General features: G+C 36.3%; 1 protein-coding gene across 7 annotated transcripts in view; it reads left to right on the top strand.

The window, feature by feature from the left end:
• The window catches only part of syngap1b (synaptic Ras GTPase activating protein 1b), a 224,429-nt gene that overhangs the window by 75,095 nt on the left and 134,437 nt on the right, over positions 1-14,897 (top strand). For all 7 annotated transcript variants that reach the window (XM_059339401.1, XM_059339399.1, XM_059339398.1 and 4 more), the window contains exon 3: positions 8,193-8,298. In XM_059339401.1, coding sequence (XP_059195384.1) covers positions 8,193-8,298 — 106 coding nt within the window. The remainder of the gene's footprint in view (positions 1-8,192; positions 8,299-14,897) is intronic.

Raw genomic sequence — 14,897 nt, 5'->3', positions numbered from 1 at the left:
TTTAAGACTAGCTTTAAGTGTGCAGCTCATGTTATGAAACACACGTTTGCACTCTCTTATTTTGACTCATAAAGAGAAAGAGTTTAAGGTGCTGATCTGTACAGAAAAGACACAACCCTGTGCCTCCGCTTACCAAATGTATTTTGTAACCTTCTCACAACTCGTACTGTAGATGAAAGTAAACGCAGCCCATTTGTCTCCTCTGGATTCCATGGCAACGGCTGAAAATCTGGACAGAGAGAAGCATCACTTTAACCCTGCTGAAAATCACTACTATGCCTTCAATAAGCGCAAAACCATTCAGTGTGATTACCTCGGGTCTGAGTTTGCTACTCCTCCATACTCCTCTCCCGATTCCTTTTTTCATGGAGTCAGAGCTGGCACAGTGCTCAGTCAGGCATTATGAAACCACTTTGCCTGTTGTGTATATTTAGAAACACTATAAAGCAACATGGAGCTACTGTATGCAACTGTGGCTTTATTTGCGTTCCCAATCAACGAGGAGCCGGTTGAATGTGAGGTTAATTCAGGTTTACTGTTACTCATTGGCACTAAAGCATATTCAATTAGCCCAACAGAGTGCTTGGCCACTCTCCGCTGCTGTTTCTTACATTAATCTGGCAAAGAGAATTAAAAAAGGTTTAGAGAAAAGCTCTGTGCACTGACAAGGCTTGGGTTTAAAATGAAGCAGGATGAACTCAGAACACTTGCATATAGATTGAAGCTGAATGTCTTCTTAGTTTTTTCCCCCTCGTCTAATAATGTCACTCTGACATGAGGAATATTCTCACATTTATTATAACACTGGTGTCACTGGGTGTATTAAAACATTTTAAGCAATATTGCAAATGAATGAACAGGACTACAGTTTTTTTTATATTAAAATTTTTATTCACTTTATTGATAATTACTCATATTATTAAATACAGACATAAACCATGATTACACTTTGCCAACTAAATGCACATCTTTTTTTAAATAATAGTTTTATTTGTTTTCAAGTTTTACAATAAAAGGCGAACAAACAAAAGTAAATGATATGATGCATAAACAATGCAGAGCAGAACCCAAACCTTCATACACACACCCATTCACACCAGGTAGATTTTCACAAAATTATAAATGTTTACATACACGCACACATACATACACATGCATGCACACATATGCATACCTAAACAACATGTACGTACATATATTCTTATAAACACACCCATATACATACTTAAACATATATACATGTAAACATATACACATAATAATAATAAAGATCATTTGAATTTCATGACCCTATTTTCCAGATACTATAATGTTCACATGTGGTTCCCACAATTGTACAAATTCCTTCAGTTTTCCTTTGGTAATGAAAGTCAGTCTTTCCAATCTAATGCACTCTGATAGCTCTTTTTTTTCTCCATCGTTTTATAGAAGGAGCCTCCATGCTCTTCCAATTCAAGGCAACAGCTCTCCTGACATGCAAAAGTCCGAAGTCAAACACTTTTGTCTGTTTCTTTGTATGTTTAAAATCTTTGGGATAAATTCCCAGTATACAAAGTTTTGCACAGAAGGGGATCCTGACTCTAAACACCTCAGACATACAATAGATAACCTCATTCCAGAATCTTTGAACATTCCCACAGACAGTGAATTAGAGTACCTTTATTATATTGGCATTTAGCACATAAAATGTACATCATTGTTTCTGCTACATCTGTTTTAGGATGTATCTATTGACCTTTTTATTGATTTACATATAGAGACTTTTATACTGTTTTGGTCCCATATGTTTTTAGGTGAAACATACATTACATTTTTATGTGTGACAGTTAATCAGAAATGACAATACAGAAAGAGATGTCCCGGCCTACAGATTGTGTTCTGCAGACTGAATAAAATCTATAATATCTACCAATAACTTGACACATATATCGCAATTGCTAAATCAGTGAAAACATTTTTTTTTAATTATTCAGCTTATTTTATCTAAGATGCTTTCTGCATTCAACCTTTATTTGTCAGGTATTTAATTATTCCTGTTATTTCGTCCATAAGTAGTTTCAAGCTTCAGTCGATATTTTTACAGTCAATTTACCCACATTAACCTGCACTGTTGCATACAGAAGCAAAAATCTTGGGCATTTTGTTCCAGGGTTATGTCGTCAAAGTACAAAAAGTGTGTTTGAATATATTGAGAATTGTCAATAACAATAACAAAAAAGGATAGTAATAATATTAAATACGTGCAAAATAAAATAAAAATAATAATAAAAATAAAGGAATAACTTAATATAAATGAAATAATAATAAAAATAGATGAATAAATAGAAAAAATAAGAAGAATAAATGAATAAATAAATAAAATCCATGTTGTTTGTATCCCAAATCCTAACCTTCCTGTTCCTGAGTAGTTGAGATTTATATCCAGTTCTACAATACTTTAAAAGCCATAAAACAGCCATATAAATAACATTTGAAAATGTGCTTAAAATGCATGCGTGAATTTCCAAGAGCAGTGGTTCTCAACCTTTTTCAATGATGTACCCCTTAACCAGGGCAAAGCTTTTTTGGTTGAAAATAAAAGACTTAAAAACAGAGCGCTGTGCCATCAGTGTCTGATTTATTAAACTTTGGAGCTGATAAACACTTACAAAATTCAAATATTTGAAAAAAAAAACTATTTGAAACATTTTAAAAGTTAATATATAATAATAGTCATGACTAAATTTATTGCAAATATTTCTCATCACTTAAATGTAGTGATTCAAATTAAATTAAAAATTGATTTTATGATCTTATACTTATATTTTCCTAAAATATTTATTAATAGGATTTTGCATGGATGCTACTTTTTAAATGTATATTTTAAAATCTCATGTACCCCCTGGAGTGCCTTCACGTACCCCCAGGGGTACGCGTACCTGCATTTGAGAACTGTTCTAGAGAACCTGTAGCCTGGGTATACCCATACTGCCTTGCACGCTCGAATTTCATTTCGAACCTCCATCCAGTCTGGCAACCAGGGACGTTTCTTAGCCCTGTTTTAGGGATCCAATCACAGAGCGGGGAGGGACGGCAAGACGATGACGCGTACTACTCGGCAGACGGAAGCTTGTAGTTTTGTAGTTTTTGTTTTAGCCTTGCTTCCGACAGGATTTGGGAAAAGTCTAATCTACTAATCTACCAACTAGCCCCGCTACTAGCGCAGCTACTAGCCCCGCTACTAGCCCCGCTACCGTAACGCCGATGATCTGGCTACGAGCCGGGGGACAGCGGAGCCGCCCAGAGACCCTCAGCAGCTTGTTTATTGCCCATAAAATCAGTGGATGTGTGTGGCTGAATGTGAACATGCTGCAGAAAAACGTTGCAAAGGCAGAATTGAGCATTTTAGCCTCAAAGTAGAGATGGGCTAGTCTGGCTATGTAAACCATAGATGTAAGCATCAATTTCTGACGCTCTATGTACGTCATCTGGTAATAACTGATACGATTGGCTAAGAGCTACCTACAGACGCTTTTGATAGACATTCTAAGCGCCCAATAAGCGGCTCTGGAGGATCGTAAACCACACCTCCTCTACGGAGAAATGAACGGCTGGTTTCCAGACTAATCTCATTTGTGATTAGTCTGGTGTTAGCCAGGCTAGAGAACCAGTGCTATTTGTATGCCTTTCAATGAGACCAGGTTGCAGTATTAGGTATTTCATTCAAGAATCTATAGGGGACAAACAGACAGAGTGAGCGACTGCCAGCAGGATAAAAAAACTTTATAAATGGCAAAATCTCTCATTGTGCAATTGCCCCAACAACAACAGGGAAACTCAGTAAATTAACATACACGCTCTGTGCATTCCCACACTGGACTCATAAAACATGGATGCTGCTTAATATATTTTTCATCAGGCAGTTTGTACTGTAATCTCATCACTACAAGCAATATGTTGGCTCCAAGAGAGCGCTGCATTACAATGTAGTTTTTTGTGCACTTTGGTTGCACAAGCAGCAGCGTGGAGAGTAATCATATAGGCAGTTGATTTATGGTGCTTGTCCCTGATTAAGTTGGATATAGAGACTCATAAACAGGAGCCTGATGCTGTGATGTGAAGTGTCTCCTAACGAGATTACGTGTGTGTGTTCATGTGTCCGATGTGATACAGCTGTGGCGTGGCAGCGGAGAATATATGTTGCTTGAAGTGGAGCAGTGTCTGCATTAAATTTTCATCTACCCTCTTGCTTTGATGGGCACACATCTGCACATACAAACTAGTAGTAAGTAAGTAGTAAAGCATTGTTAGAACACTCCCACTCTCCTGCACAATATTATGTATTTTAAATGTTCTGTGTTGTTGCAATTATTTAGATTTAATATTTTGTCTTCAAATCGACATTTCTATTAAGAATGTATAAAAACCTTTAAAGGCCGTTTTCTCATAATTCGTATTTTTTCTCTTAAATCTCAACTTCAGCTCCACTTTCAGACACCAAACTGACCATTTTTATTCCTAACTATATTCTGAAGGATTTTACAATCAATCATGACATGATTTATATGACATTTTGTTCCTAAAAACATGACAAATTGTTTTTTAATGGATTTTGCCAGTAATGAGTAATAATAAAAGGAGATATCCAAGTTTCCATCAGTAAAAAAAAACACATTGTATCTCATATATCAACAAAATAAAGTTATAACTTTGAAATTTGCTTTATCCATTGTTCACATTGAGTTCATGCCTCAATTGCATATCTAAACATAAACATTTCAGTAAACTTGTAATGCAAAAAATGAAATCTTAGAAAGCATGAAACTGACCAGTTTTATTCCTAAATATATTGAAGGTTTTACAGTCATTCATACCCTGATTTATACAACATTTCGTGATTCAGCTGTGGCTTGGCAGCGGAGAATATTAGTAGCTTGAAGTGGAGCAGTGTCTGCATTAAATTTTCATATACCCTCTTCCTTTGATCGGCACACATCTGCACATACAAACTAGTAGTAAGATGCAGGCAACCGCACACACAAGAAAGCATCTAGTCCGATGTGTTTTCATCCTAACAGAGCTGCTTCAGAGTGAGTGGCACTCGGCTGTCTTGTGGGACATATGGCTCAGTGTGACCTGCCAGTGTCCTTCACTGTTGTTGGCTTCGCCCCAAAGCCCCCCGGGCTGCACTGCTCTCTGCAGTTAGCCCCACCTTCTAACACCGGCTCTCTGTGTTCACACCAGCTCTTTTATGTCCCGACGTTGCATTTCTGTTGGACGCTAGTCTCAATAGGACACATTCAGAGGCCCAGCAGTATTGTATCAGAATACATACAAGCACAGACTGCTTCACTCTATGTCAGTAAGGATGCATAAAGGACAGAGGCTGCAAAACGACTGCACCTATATATACCCTATATATGTACTTACTTTGAATCCATTATTCAGCATTTTTAAAGCTGCGTTAATGGATTTTTTCCTGGTCTATTGTGTGGAGAACAACACCACAATAAGCTGAAATACACCATCATACACTGTAAAAAATGTCTGTAGATTTTACAGTGATAAATGCTGAACAGTTTTTTTTTTTACAGTTTTTAAAAAAATACTTTACTCCACTGTAAAATACACTGGCACCGTGTTTGTAACAAAAATGTACTGTATATATACAAGCATCACTGAAATTTGTGCATTTATCTTTTGTAAAAAATACTTTTTCTAACAGTTAAATGTACTAAACACCATATCTGTAATATTTCATTCAACTTTAATTTATGCACCATTTATAAAATATTTTCTTGTCAATCATATGGCAGAACAGCGTTTCTTTTGATGGAAAAACTTATTTATACGGTAAAAATATGGAATAAAATGGCAATCTTAATAGAAAATACACAACTTAGAATGTATGTACATTCAGTTCAAAGCAAATGATGTGTTAAAGCATTATCTGCAACAACTTTTTAAAGTGATCACTTACATCCTGACTTTATTAGGTGCACCTATGCACTCCAGTGAAACTGTTCTGCCACATATTCAGTCTCTTGTGTGCAGGGCAACATCACAATAAGCTGAAAAACTCATATTACGTGCATCATAATCATAGTATGTGCAGTTTTAGCCTCTTTTATCTGATTTTAGCAGCCCAGTTTTTCAAGAAACAAGCACAGATAAACAATTCAAATTTGTAGAAATGTAAAGACTCAGATACTTTTCTCCAGAGTTGGTGGAGAACAAAGCAGAGCTAAAAAGAGTTTTGATATTGGGCTCATCAGATAGAAAATGCACGACTTAGAATGTATTTTAATGATGCTCCATGTCTTCTTGATGTGTTCAAATTATGTGTTAAAGCATTATCTGCAACAAAGTGATAATTCACTTCCTGACAACTTTATTAGGTGCAAATATGCAATCCAGGTACATATTGGACTTTGTGGCAGCTCGTAATTTTCAGGGTTTTTTTCTTAAAAATATACGAGTCAATTACTGTCAATTACTAAGTTCAGTGTATTCTCATGAAGGGGTTCGTATAAATTCTTACGAAAACTTCTGCAGTGCGTTTTGTATGAAATGTAACATGTGAGGAATGTTTTAAAGACGTAGCTGACACTTGTTGCACTGTTCATAAAGACACCCAGCTTAGTTATGTTGTTAGTGTTGGTGATTATATTGAAATGTGTTTCTAATATGTCTTCCTCTTATTTTTAGAATGTAGCATGCAGAATATGTAAAACACTTCATCATTGCACACTACAACTCAATACTAAACATATAGTCCAGGGATGGGCAACTGGAGGCCCGGGGGCTGCATACGGCCCGCACCCTCACTTGAAGTGGCCCTCAGTACAACTACATGCATTTGAGCATGAAATCTTAAAAGTAAACTGTAAAAATGCACAAAATTACTTCTTGCAATTAATATTGGTCTGCTGTTCTTGCACTGAAAAACATAAAGAAATCACATAAAGTGGTTATTTTTTATTTGCTTCAAACCTTTTGTATTCCTATTAATATTGTTAGACATGCATTTGAGCATGAAATATGTTAAGTTACTGCACTATTAACATTTAAAAATGCAGTTTCATCATATCTGGTTAAGTGCACATTCCTATATGTGGCCCTGTGGTAATGTCCATGAAAAAATTGTGGCCCCCTGCAGCATTTAAGTTGCCCATCCCTAATATAGTCGTTAATACCTCTTGTTTAAAAATAAAATAATTTACTCATTAGTGTTCCTAATAAAGTGGCCACTGACTTAGTTGCCAGTTTCCTTGGTAGTTAAAATGAATACAGTTGAACACAGCAGCCCAGCATTCACCTATCAATCACATCACATTGTGTTATTCTGAAAGAAAAGTCATCATGGATTCCTGTCATCTTTTATTTCTTTGTGTACTTCTCGGTGTTCTGGGGCCCCGTGCCAACAAAATACCAGCTTTGGTGTTCAGTGAAGATCTATAGGTTTGTACTTTACAGTATGTGCTGTATTTTCTGAGTGTAACTGTGTTTCAAACAGAGCAATGTCTCTGATTAGTGTGGCACATTCTCCCATTTATTTTCCCTCAAGTCTCACTTTTATGAATTCAGGGACTGTGGGGCCAAATGCAGCGGAGCTGTGAATTGTGGGTTTATTTTTCTATATATATCTTTTTTCTTTTCAATTTTCAGTTCCTCCACATCAGACATAATGTATCATACAATAAACTGCTGCGGAGCAATTTGAATTCTAGCATTGTCTCTCACTAGATAAGCCATCCTTGCTCTTAGTTTTATAGAATAATGTGCTATGACTTTTAAGAGTGTGATGTAACTAACTGGTAGCCTGTGGGCTGCATCTGACCCCGCGTTAACCTTGAATATATTTCTTGGATGAGATCGAGCTACTTAGTTGCTGTCGGTTGTTGCTTTAATCAAGAGGTTCATCAGTTCATTCATGATTTTGGGCACCTATTGTGCATCTCTTTGGCATTTGTTGGCCTGGTTGTTATCAGACATTTTAATAATTTCCTTCTCAAAAAAACTTTTTTTTTCTGAGCATAAAAATGCACAAATAAATCCAGCCGCAGCTGTTCTGTTCTGTTATTTATCGAGCACAGTGTGAACATGGTGGTGTCTCAAATGCAACAAAGAGAAAGACAAAGAGTGTTCATATTCTGCACGGTGCTGCAGAGGTGTGTGTTCTCGTACTGACCTTGTGCTCTCTCTCTGTGCAGGTACACCCTTTGCTGATGCGCGAGAGGCGCTCAGAGTCTCACAGGAACAAGCTACTGCGGCGGACAGTCAGCGTTCCTGTTGAGGGACGTCACCATCCCGAGATGGGTGAGCAGACAAACATTTGAATATTCTAATCAAGGTGTTAATCGGTTCCCAACCAGGTATTTAAAATCAAATGCTTAAATCCACCTTAACCCTCTGGAGTCTCCAAAAGCACCAAATCATGACTTCTTCATGACATCCAGACTAGAAAACAAAGCAGCGTGGAGCCCTACTGTAAATTTACCTCTAAAGTTCTGGCTGTAAACTCCATGAGGCCAGTTTCAGTTTGATGATGATATACCAAGTAAAACTGGAGACAAGCTCAAATATATTTAGTATAAAATGATAGAACTGGATGTAACCCTCTTATATGTTAGATTTGCAACCTTTGTTCATATTTGCAACATTTCAAATTCTTTATTGAGCATGATAGTGTTTTGAAAGTAAAAAAAAAAAGATTCAAAAAAAGGAATAAAAAACACACAAAATGACCAAAAAAAGACACAAAATGACCAAAAAAAGACACAAAATAACTTAAAAAGACACAACAAAAGACACAGAATGACTAAAAAAGACACAAAATGACCAAAATTGTTAGGCTAAACACACAAGACACTAATAAAATACAGTCACACTACAAGAAAAACCAGAGTTGGATGACAGGATCACACAAAAATGGACTAAATAGCCCAAGACTCCATAGAGTTAAGGAGACTTTTGAACACAGCAGCTAGAACTATGTGTCCGACTTTATGACCTACAGCTCAGCTTTATCACAACACTTTTTGATTTTACAAACATTATCACCTGTATTACTTTAGATTAGCCTGCAGTCGCATAGCAACGGCAATGATGTAAAGCTCTTTGCATCCTTTGAGCTGCTACTCTCTGTGCTCGCAGCGCTCACAGCGGCACTCTGCATCTGAGTGGAGATAAAAGCATCCCATCTGATCAGGGCTTACAGCAGCTGTTTTCTCTCTAACAGATTTTTTTCCAAGCTATTCTTTTGTGAGGTTGGGTGGTTTATCAGATATCTCGCCTTGAGATGAAATTCATATATTGATACCTTGATAATCACGCATATCTTTTCGCTCCTTTCACATTAGTTTTATATTCGCAGCCAGACGGTTTTCTTTCTCGCTCTTCTCCTCTCTGCTTTTTATCTCCTCTCCAACTCTCCTCAGACTCTGTGAAACTGACCCTTCGATAGCTGCCTCTCCGCTGTTTGTTTTGCCTGACTCAGTCTCTCTGGGCCCCTCGACAAATCCCGCTCAGTTTCTCCCTCTTCCTTCACCCTCCACCTCTCCGTCTCTCTCAGCTATTTTAAGGGCCGTCCCTAGCGGCTCCGTGCTCGGTCTGTGAATCTGCCGTTGCTGCCACCTCAACAGTTGTGCTGATTCAACTGGATAAATATTTCCCTCAGTTTTCCTGTGAGTGGCTCTCTGACCTCGAAGCAGTCAAACACTGACACATCAGTTGATACGGTCCCGCCACGCTTTGGCATATGCTGACAAAGCAATGCCTATTCCTCTATCCCAGTGTCTTGTAAACATTCTCAAATGTTAACCCTCTGGAGTCCATCTATTTATTGAAAATACACATGTTTTATTTACAGTAATAACTTTATTTACATAGGATATGTAGACAAGCTGGGAGAGCCAGTTGAAAGTGCATCATAGGAGCTTTCACAGTGTGACATTTATGTTTCTAGATGTGAATTTTCTTTCTACAATGAAAACGATTACTATTCTTAATTTACGTGCTCATAGACTGTTCTATAGTTTTATAATTTATTATTTTTTCTGCTGTTTTTGTGTGTATAAATGGTGGAAAAAAAGAGGTACATTTCCACAGACACCAGTGTCTTTTGTTTGTATTTTGGGATCCTGACAGCTTTATACTTTAATTAAAATAAAATGAAAAATCTGACTGATAGCCAAGTTTGTGTGGAGAAAAAGGAGCCGTGCATGTGATGTAAGGACAGACTGAAAGATGCTCCTCGAAGTCTGTGAAGTCTCCTGGACTTCAGAGGTTTAACAAACGCTAGCGCCCATAATTCACACAAACATTAGAAACAGTTACAGTGAAAGGCAGAGTTATTGGTTATCATAGTTTTAAACTGGCCCAGAGTTATAATTGTGTTGAGTTTGAGTGAATGTTGTAAGATGTTCCAGGTAGATGCAGCAGAAAAACTGAAAGCAGTTTTTCCAAATTCAGTATTTGTCCGGGGAACACTGAGCATTAACCCTTAATAGGGCACTCATTGAAATACTTGCAAATTCCAAATTTCAACCCTAGAGAATATTGGAGGATATTACATACTGCCAGAATGTGTAAAAAAAACATACGGACCCGGGGGAGGGGGGTAATATTTTGAGAAAAACGTTTACGAGAAAGTGGCAAATCTACAAGAAAAAAATGTGCAGATTTATGAGATTTAAAGTGGTCAATCTGCGAGAAAAAAGTTGCTTTTTCCCCCACTTTTTTCTTGTAATCTGCGACTTTTTTTGCACAGATTTGCGACTTTAAATCTCCTAAATCTGCGACTTTTTTTGTGTAGATTTGCCACTTTAATCTATTCAATTTGCAACTTTTTTCTCGAAATATTACTGTTTATTACGGTTTAACATTATGTAGTTTATCCAAAGTCCCCAGGCAGTCACATGACCTATTCTATTAAATCCATGACATATAACATAATAAATAAATAAATGGGTTCATGTTTATTGTGCATCAAGATATTTTAATTAATCATTTCAGGGAAATAAATTGTATCAAATTTCTGTGTGCAACTCTGGTTTTACTGTGAAGTTTCTCTTTATTAGGAAGTGTTCCTGGAAAAAGATCCTTTGTTCCCACTAAGTAAATGAATTGATAAGTTATTAGATTTATTAATAAAGCCCATAATCCCTATGTACTGTGGCAGCTTGGGCTCGCTTGTGCCCAAAATTTAACGGAATTGTTTTGACATTTTTGGGGAAATACACTCATTTGCTTTATTGCCAAGAATTAGATGAGATGATTATTACACACTCTCATGTGGGTGGTAAATATCAAGCTAGCAGCTGGTTAGCTTAGTTTAGCACAAAGACTCAGACTCTTCCGAGAAGTATCAAAATCTGCTCGCTTTATTTTAAAACTTTAGTTTAGCTGCATCATATTAACAGGTCTTAATGTAACCGTGAACTCCAGATCTTGTCTTTACAGCTCATCAGCGCTTTTTTAAAGCTCACTAATAAACACTTTACATCTTGTTTGATTTTTTTGTACAAAAACTAAAGTGAACAATGGTCACGTAGTTGTTTTACGGGCAGGTAATGTGCTCAAACATTTCTTGGCTGGACGCAGTCTTTATGCTAAGCTAAGCTAAGCTAACTGGCGGCTGGTGGCAGCACCATATTTACCGTATTTATTTATTTTATCATTATTACTTTTTAATTGCATTAATTAATTAATAGATATTATTATTACTTTTTTTATTTATGTTTCATTATTATTACTTTTTAAATGTATTTATTTGTTTATTTGCAAGTTTTTTGTTTTGTTTTTGTTTTGTTTTTCTCTTTGTTCGTTTGTTTGTAGTGTGATGTTGTACATGTCAACTGAACTGTGTGTGTTGAGTATGTTATGTGTGTGTAACAAAAAGATTTGAATAATACAAAAAATAATAATAAATAAATAATATTTACCGTACAGAGATGAATGTATTATTGATCTTCTCTAACTCTTGGAAAGAAAGTAAATGAGTATTTTTCAAAATGTCAGACTATTCCTTTCATTAATAAATATCTCTGTGGCTTGCCCCAGTGGAAAGTCTCACCTCTAATAATAATAATCTTGCACAAAAACATCTTAAAACAAGATCCTGTTTTGCTTTTATTTTGAAATGAACCCTTAATTATGCAGTGGTGGAATGTAACATTTACAAGTACATTTACTCCCATACTGAACTTAAGTACAATTTTGAGGTACATGTACTTTATTTGAGTATTTCCATTTTGTGTAACTTTATACTTCTTTCTCCACTACATTTAGCTGACAGTTGTAGGTAGTTTTTAGGTCGAGATTTAACGTGAAAAACATGATGACCGGTTCAAATTTTATGCACACTTGTACTGCTAAGCGCATAAAATACGCTCTTTAAAAGCAAGCTATAAAAAAATATTATAAAATATTATATTCTACTGTCATTGTACTAATTTTTTTAAACCTACATCTGACCTAATAATTGATATCAAACAGTAATTGATTTTTTAATATTTAAAGGTTGTGTCAGGTTTTTGTCATGATGCCACCATTTTTATAGACCTGGCTGCAATCTCAGATATGTAAATAACTCTTTTTTGTTATGAGTTTGTCATGTCTCTCTTGATGGCTGCATCTTTAATGTGATTCAAGATGACCATTTTTTTTTATTTTATTTGAAGCAGTACATGCTTGTGTGTATGGATAGTGTGTGTAAATCGCATGTTTTTTTGTCTACATGCTTAATATTGTCAAAATGACGCAATCTGGTGGAAAGTAGTAAAAATAATCAATTCCAAGGCTAAAGCCCAGATTGACACCAAGATTAAGCTAAAATCAAAAACGATTTGAGCCTACGATCAAAAATTGCATTTTGAATGGGTTTCAGTGGCGCATTTTACGCGCTCAACCTTAAGAGTGTAACTATTGTTTGTACACAGTGTATTTTAGCCTTACTGCAGGAGCTGAGCTGGAAATAACAAGATCAAATAAAAATACACAATCTTGCCAAAATTCATGGCAAATGCATGAACACAGCCAGAACTATTAACAAATTAAGAATGGAAAGCGTATAAAATGCGCTTAACCTGTCCTGAGGGTTAAACTTAAAAAATAAATAAAAAGTATAGCAGTATATTAAGAAGTTAAAATGAGCTCTATCTTTGCTGAATTAAAACGCTGCTTACAGAAATGCATTACTACAAATAATCTAATAATATATTTAGAATATATAAAACAATGGGTGAGTCGTTTTACTTTTGATATTTTAAGTACATTTTGATGCTGATACTTTTGTGCTTTTACTTCCGTAAGTTTTGAATGCAGGACTTTTACTTGCAGTGAAATCATTTCATGGAGTGGTATTAATACTTTTACTTAAATTAAGGATCTGAATAATTTTTCCACTACTGAAGTTATGTCATTGTCAGTGTTTGAGCCATTCTCTCCCTACTGAGCAACAAAGCACCACAGAATTTATTTATGTCAGTTCAGACAAGTAAACAGAAGCCAAACAACACCAAGGTCAAGAGTCTTTGCAGGGTGGGCTGCAGTGGGCAGGTCTTTATTTAACTCATTTGTTTCTTTATGCATTTATGGTATTCATATGTCTCTAAACTTGGCCTCCATTGAACACATTTTGCAAAACGTTTAGGCCCATTCATTCCTCTCCAATGTGATGAATGATTTGTCTTTCACAGAACTGAATCTGAAAGAAGTGACCTCGCTGTCATCAGTGGATTCAGATCCCTGCAGAATATGTTCTGAGGGAAGATTAAACTGCAGCTGCTGCAGCTGCCAAACACTCCTCCATGTGTTGGTGACAACATTCATACGTCAACCTCGATTCGTTATTCATCAGTAGGGTAAAAGCCTGCATTTTTCACAAGATATTGATGAATGGAGACATTTGACAACAATCCCAGCTGGGTGCCTGATGTAGTGACACACTCAGATGGAAGATATTGAGCTCCACATTCGATATGCGATTAGTCAAATGCATAATGCCTCAATAGGTTTCTTTCACTCCTCTGATGCTGTCGTAACACATCAAGCCATGCGAATGCATTGATTTTCCTCTTTCTTCTTTTACTTCTCTGTACCTTTAAGGTTCCAATAAACATTTTAGGTTGACGAGGCAATTAACGCATAATGAACACATTACTTTTGCTGGATAATTACAGTGCAACATAAGCAATTTATGCAAGTAAGATGCTTAATTAACTTTTTATGATTGTGACAGGGGAAAATGATTTTTCTTAACTAGACAAAAAAATTTGAATTTCATGGGGGTCCAACTCATACTGGGCTTTTGAGGCTAACACCAAATTTACCTGATATTTAGGGGCGGCTGTGGCTCAGTTGGTAGAGTGGGTTGCCCACCGATCGGATGGTTTTGTGGTTTGATCCCTGACCATGGCAGCCTACATGTCGAAGTATCCTTTTTTTTGTGGCCAAATTTTTATTGGGTAAGTTCACAAAGTACAAAAATACAATACAATAATATATAATAATAAAGAAAAGAAAAGGTAAATGAAATGAAAAAGCAGCCCAATGCATGCCTGCCTGTATGCAAAGGGATGTAACAAAAACATAGTGGAAATGATATAGACAACAGACCTACATAAAGACACGGACACACACACACACACACACATACACACATACACACACACACACACACACACACACACACATTAAACGTCAGGGGACAAAGTGGGATTCAAATGCTAGTCATCAAGGGGAGATGATAATCAAGGTCATTGGGTTACCTCAATAAGCCTTTCAAAGTTTCAGCTGTTGTCTGCCACAAGGATAGAGTTTTTTCAGTAGCTTCATGGATACGGGCCGTTGATAATTCCAAATGTACAACATCTAAGAAGGTAAGAATCCACTGTCTTAGGTTAAGTATCTGAGAG

Source organism: Centropristis striata, chromosome 8 (assembly GCF_030273125.1).
Source record: "Centropristis striata isolate RG_2023a ecotype Rhode Island chromosome 8, C.striata_1.0, whole genome shotgun sequence".
In the NCBI taxonomy this organism is placed as follows: domain Eukaryota; kingdom Metazoa; phylum Chordata; class Actinopteri; order Perciformes; family Serranidae; genus Centropristis; species Centropristis striata.
This window is presented reverse-complemented; position numbering and strand designations above follow the sequence as displayed.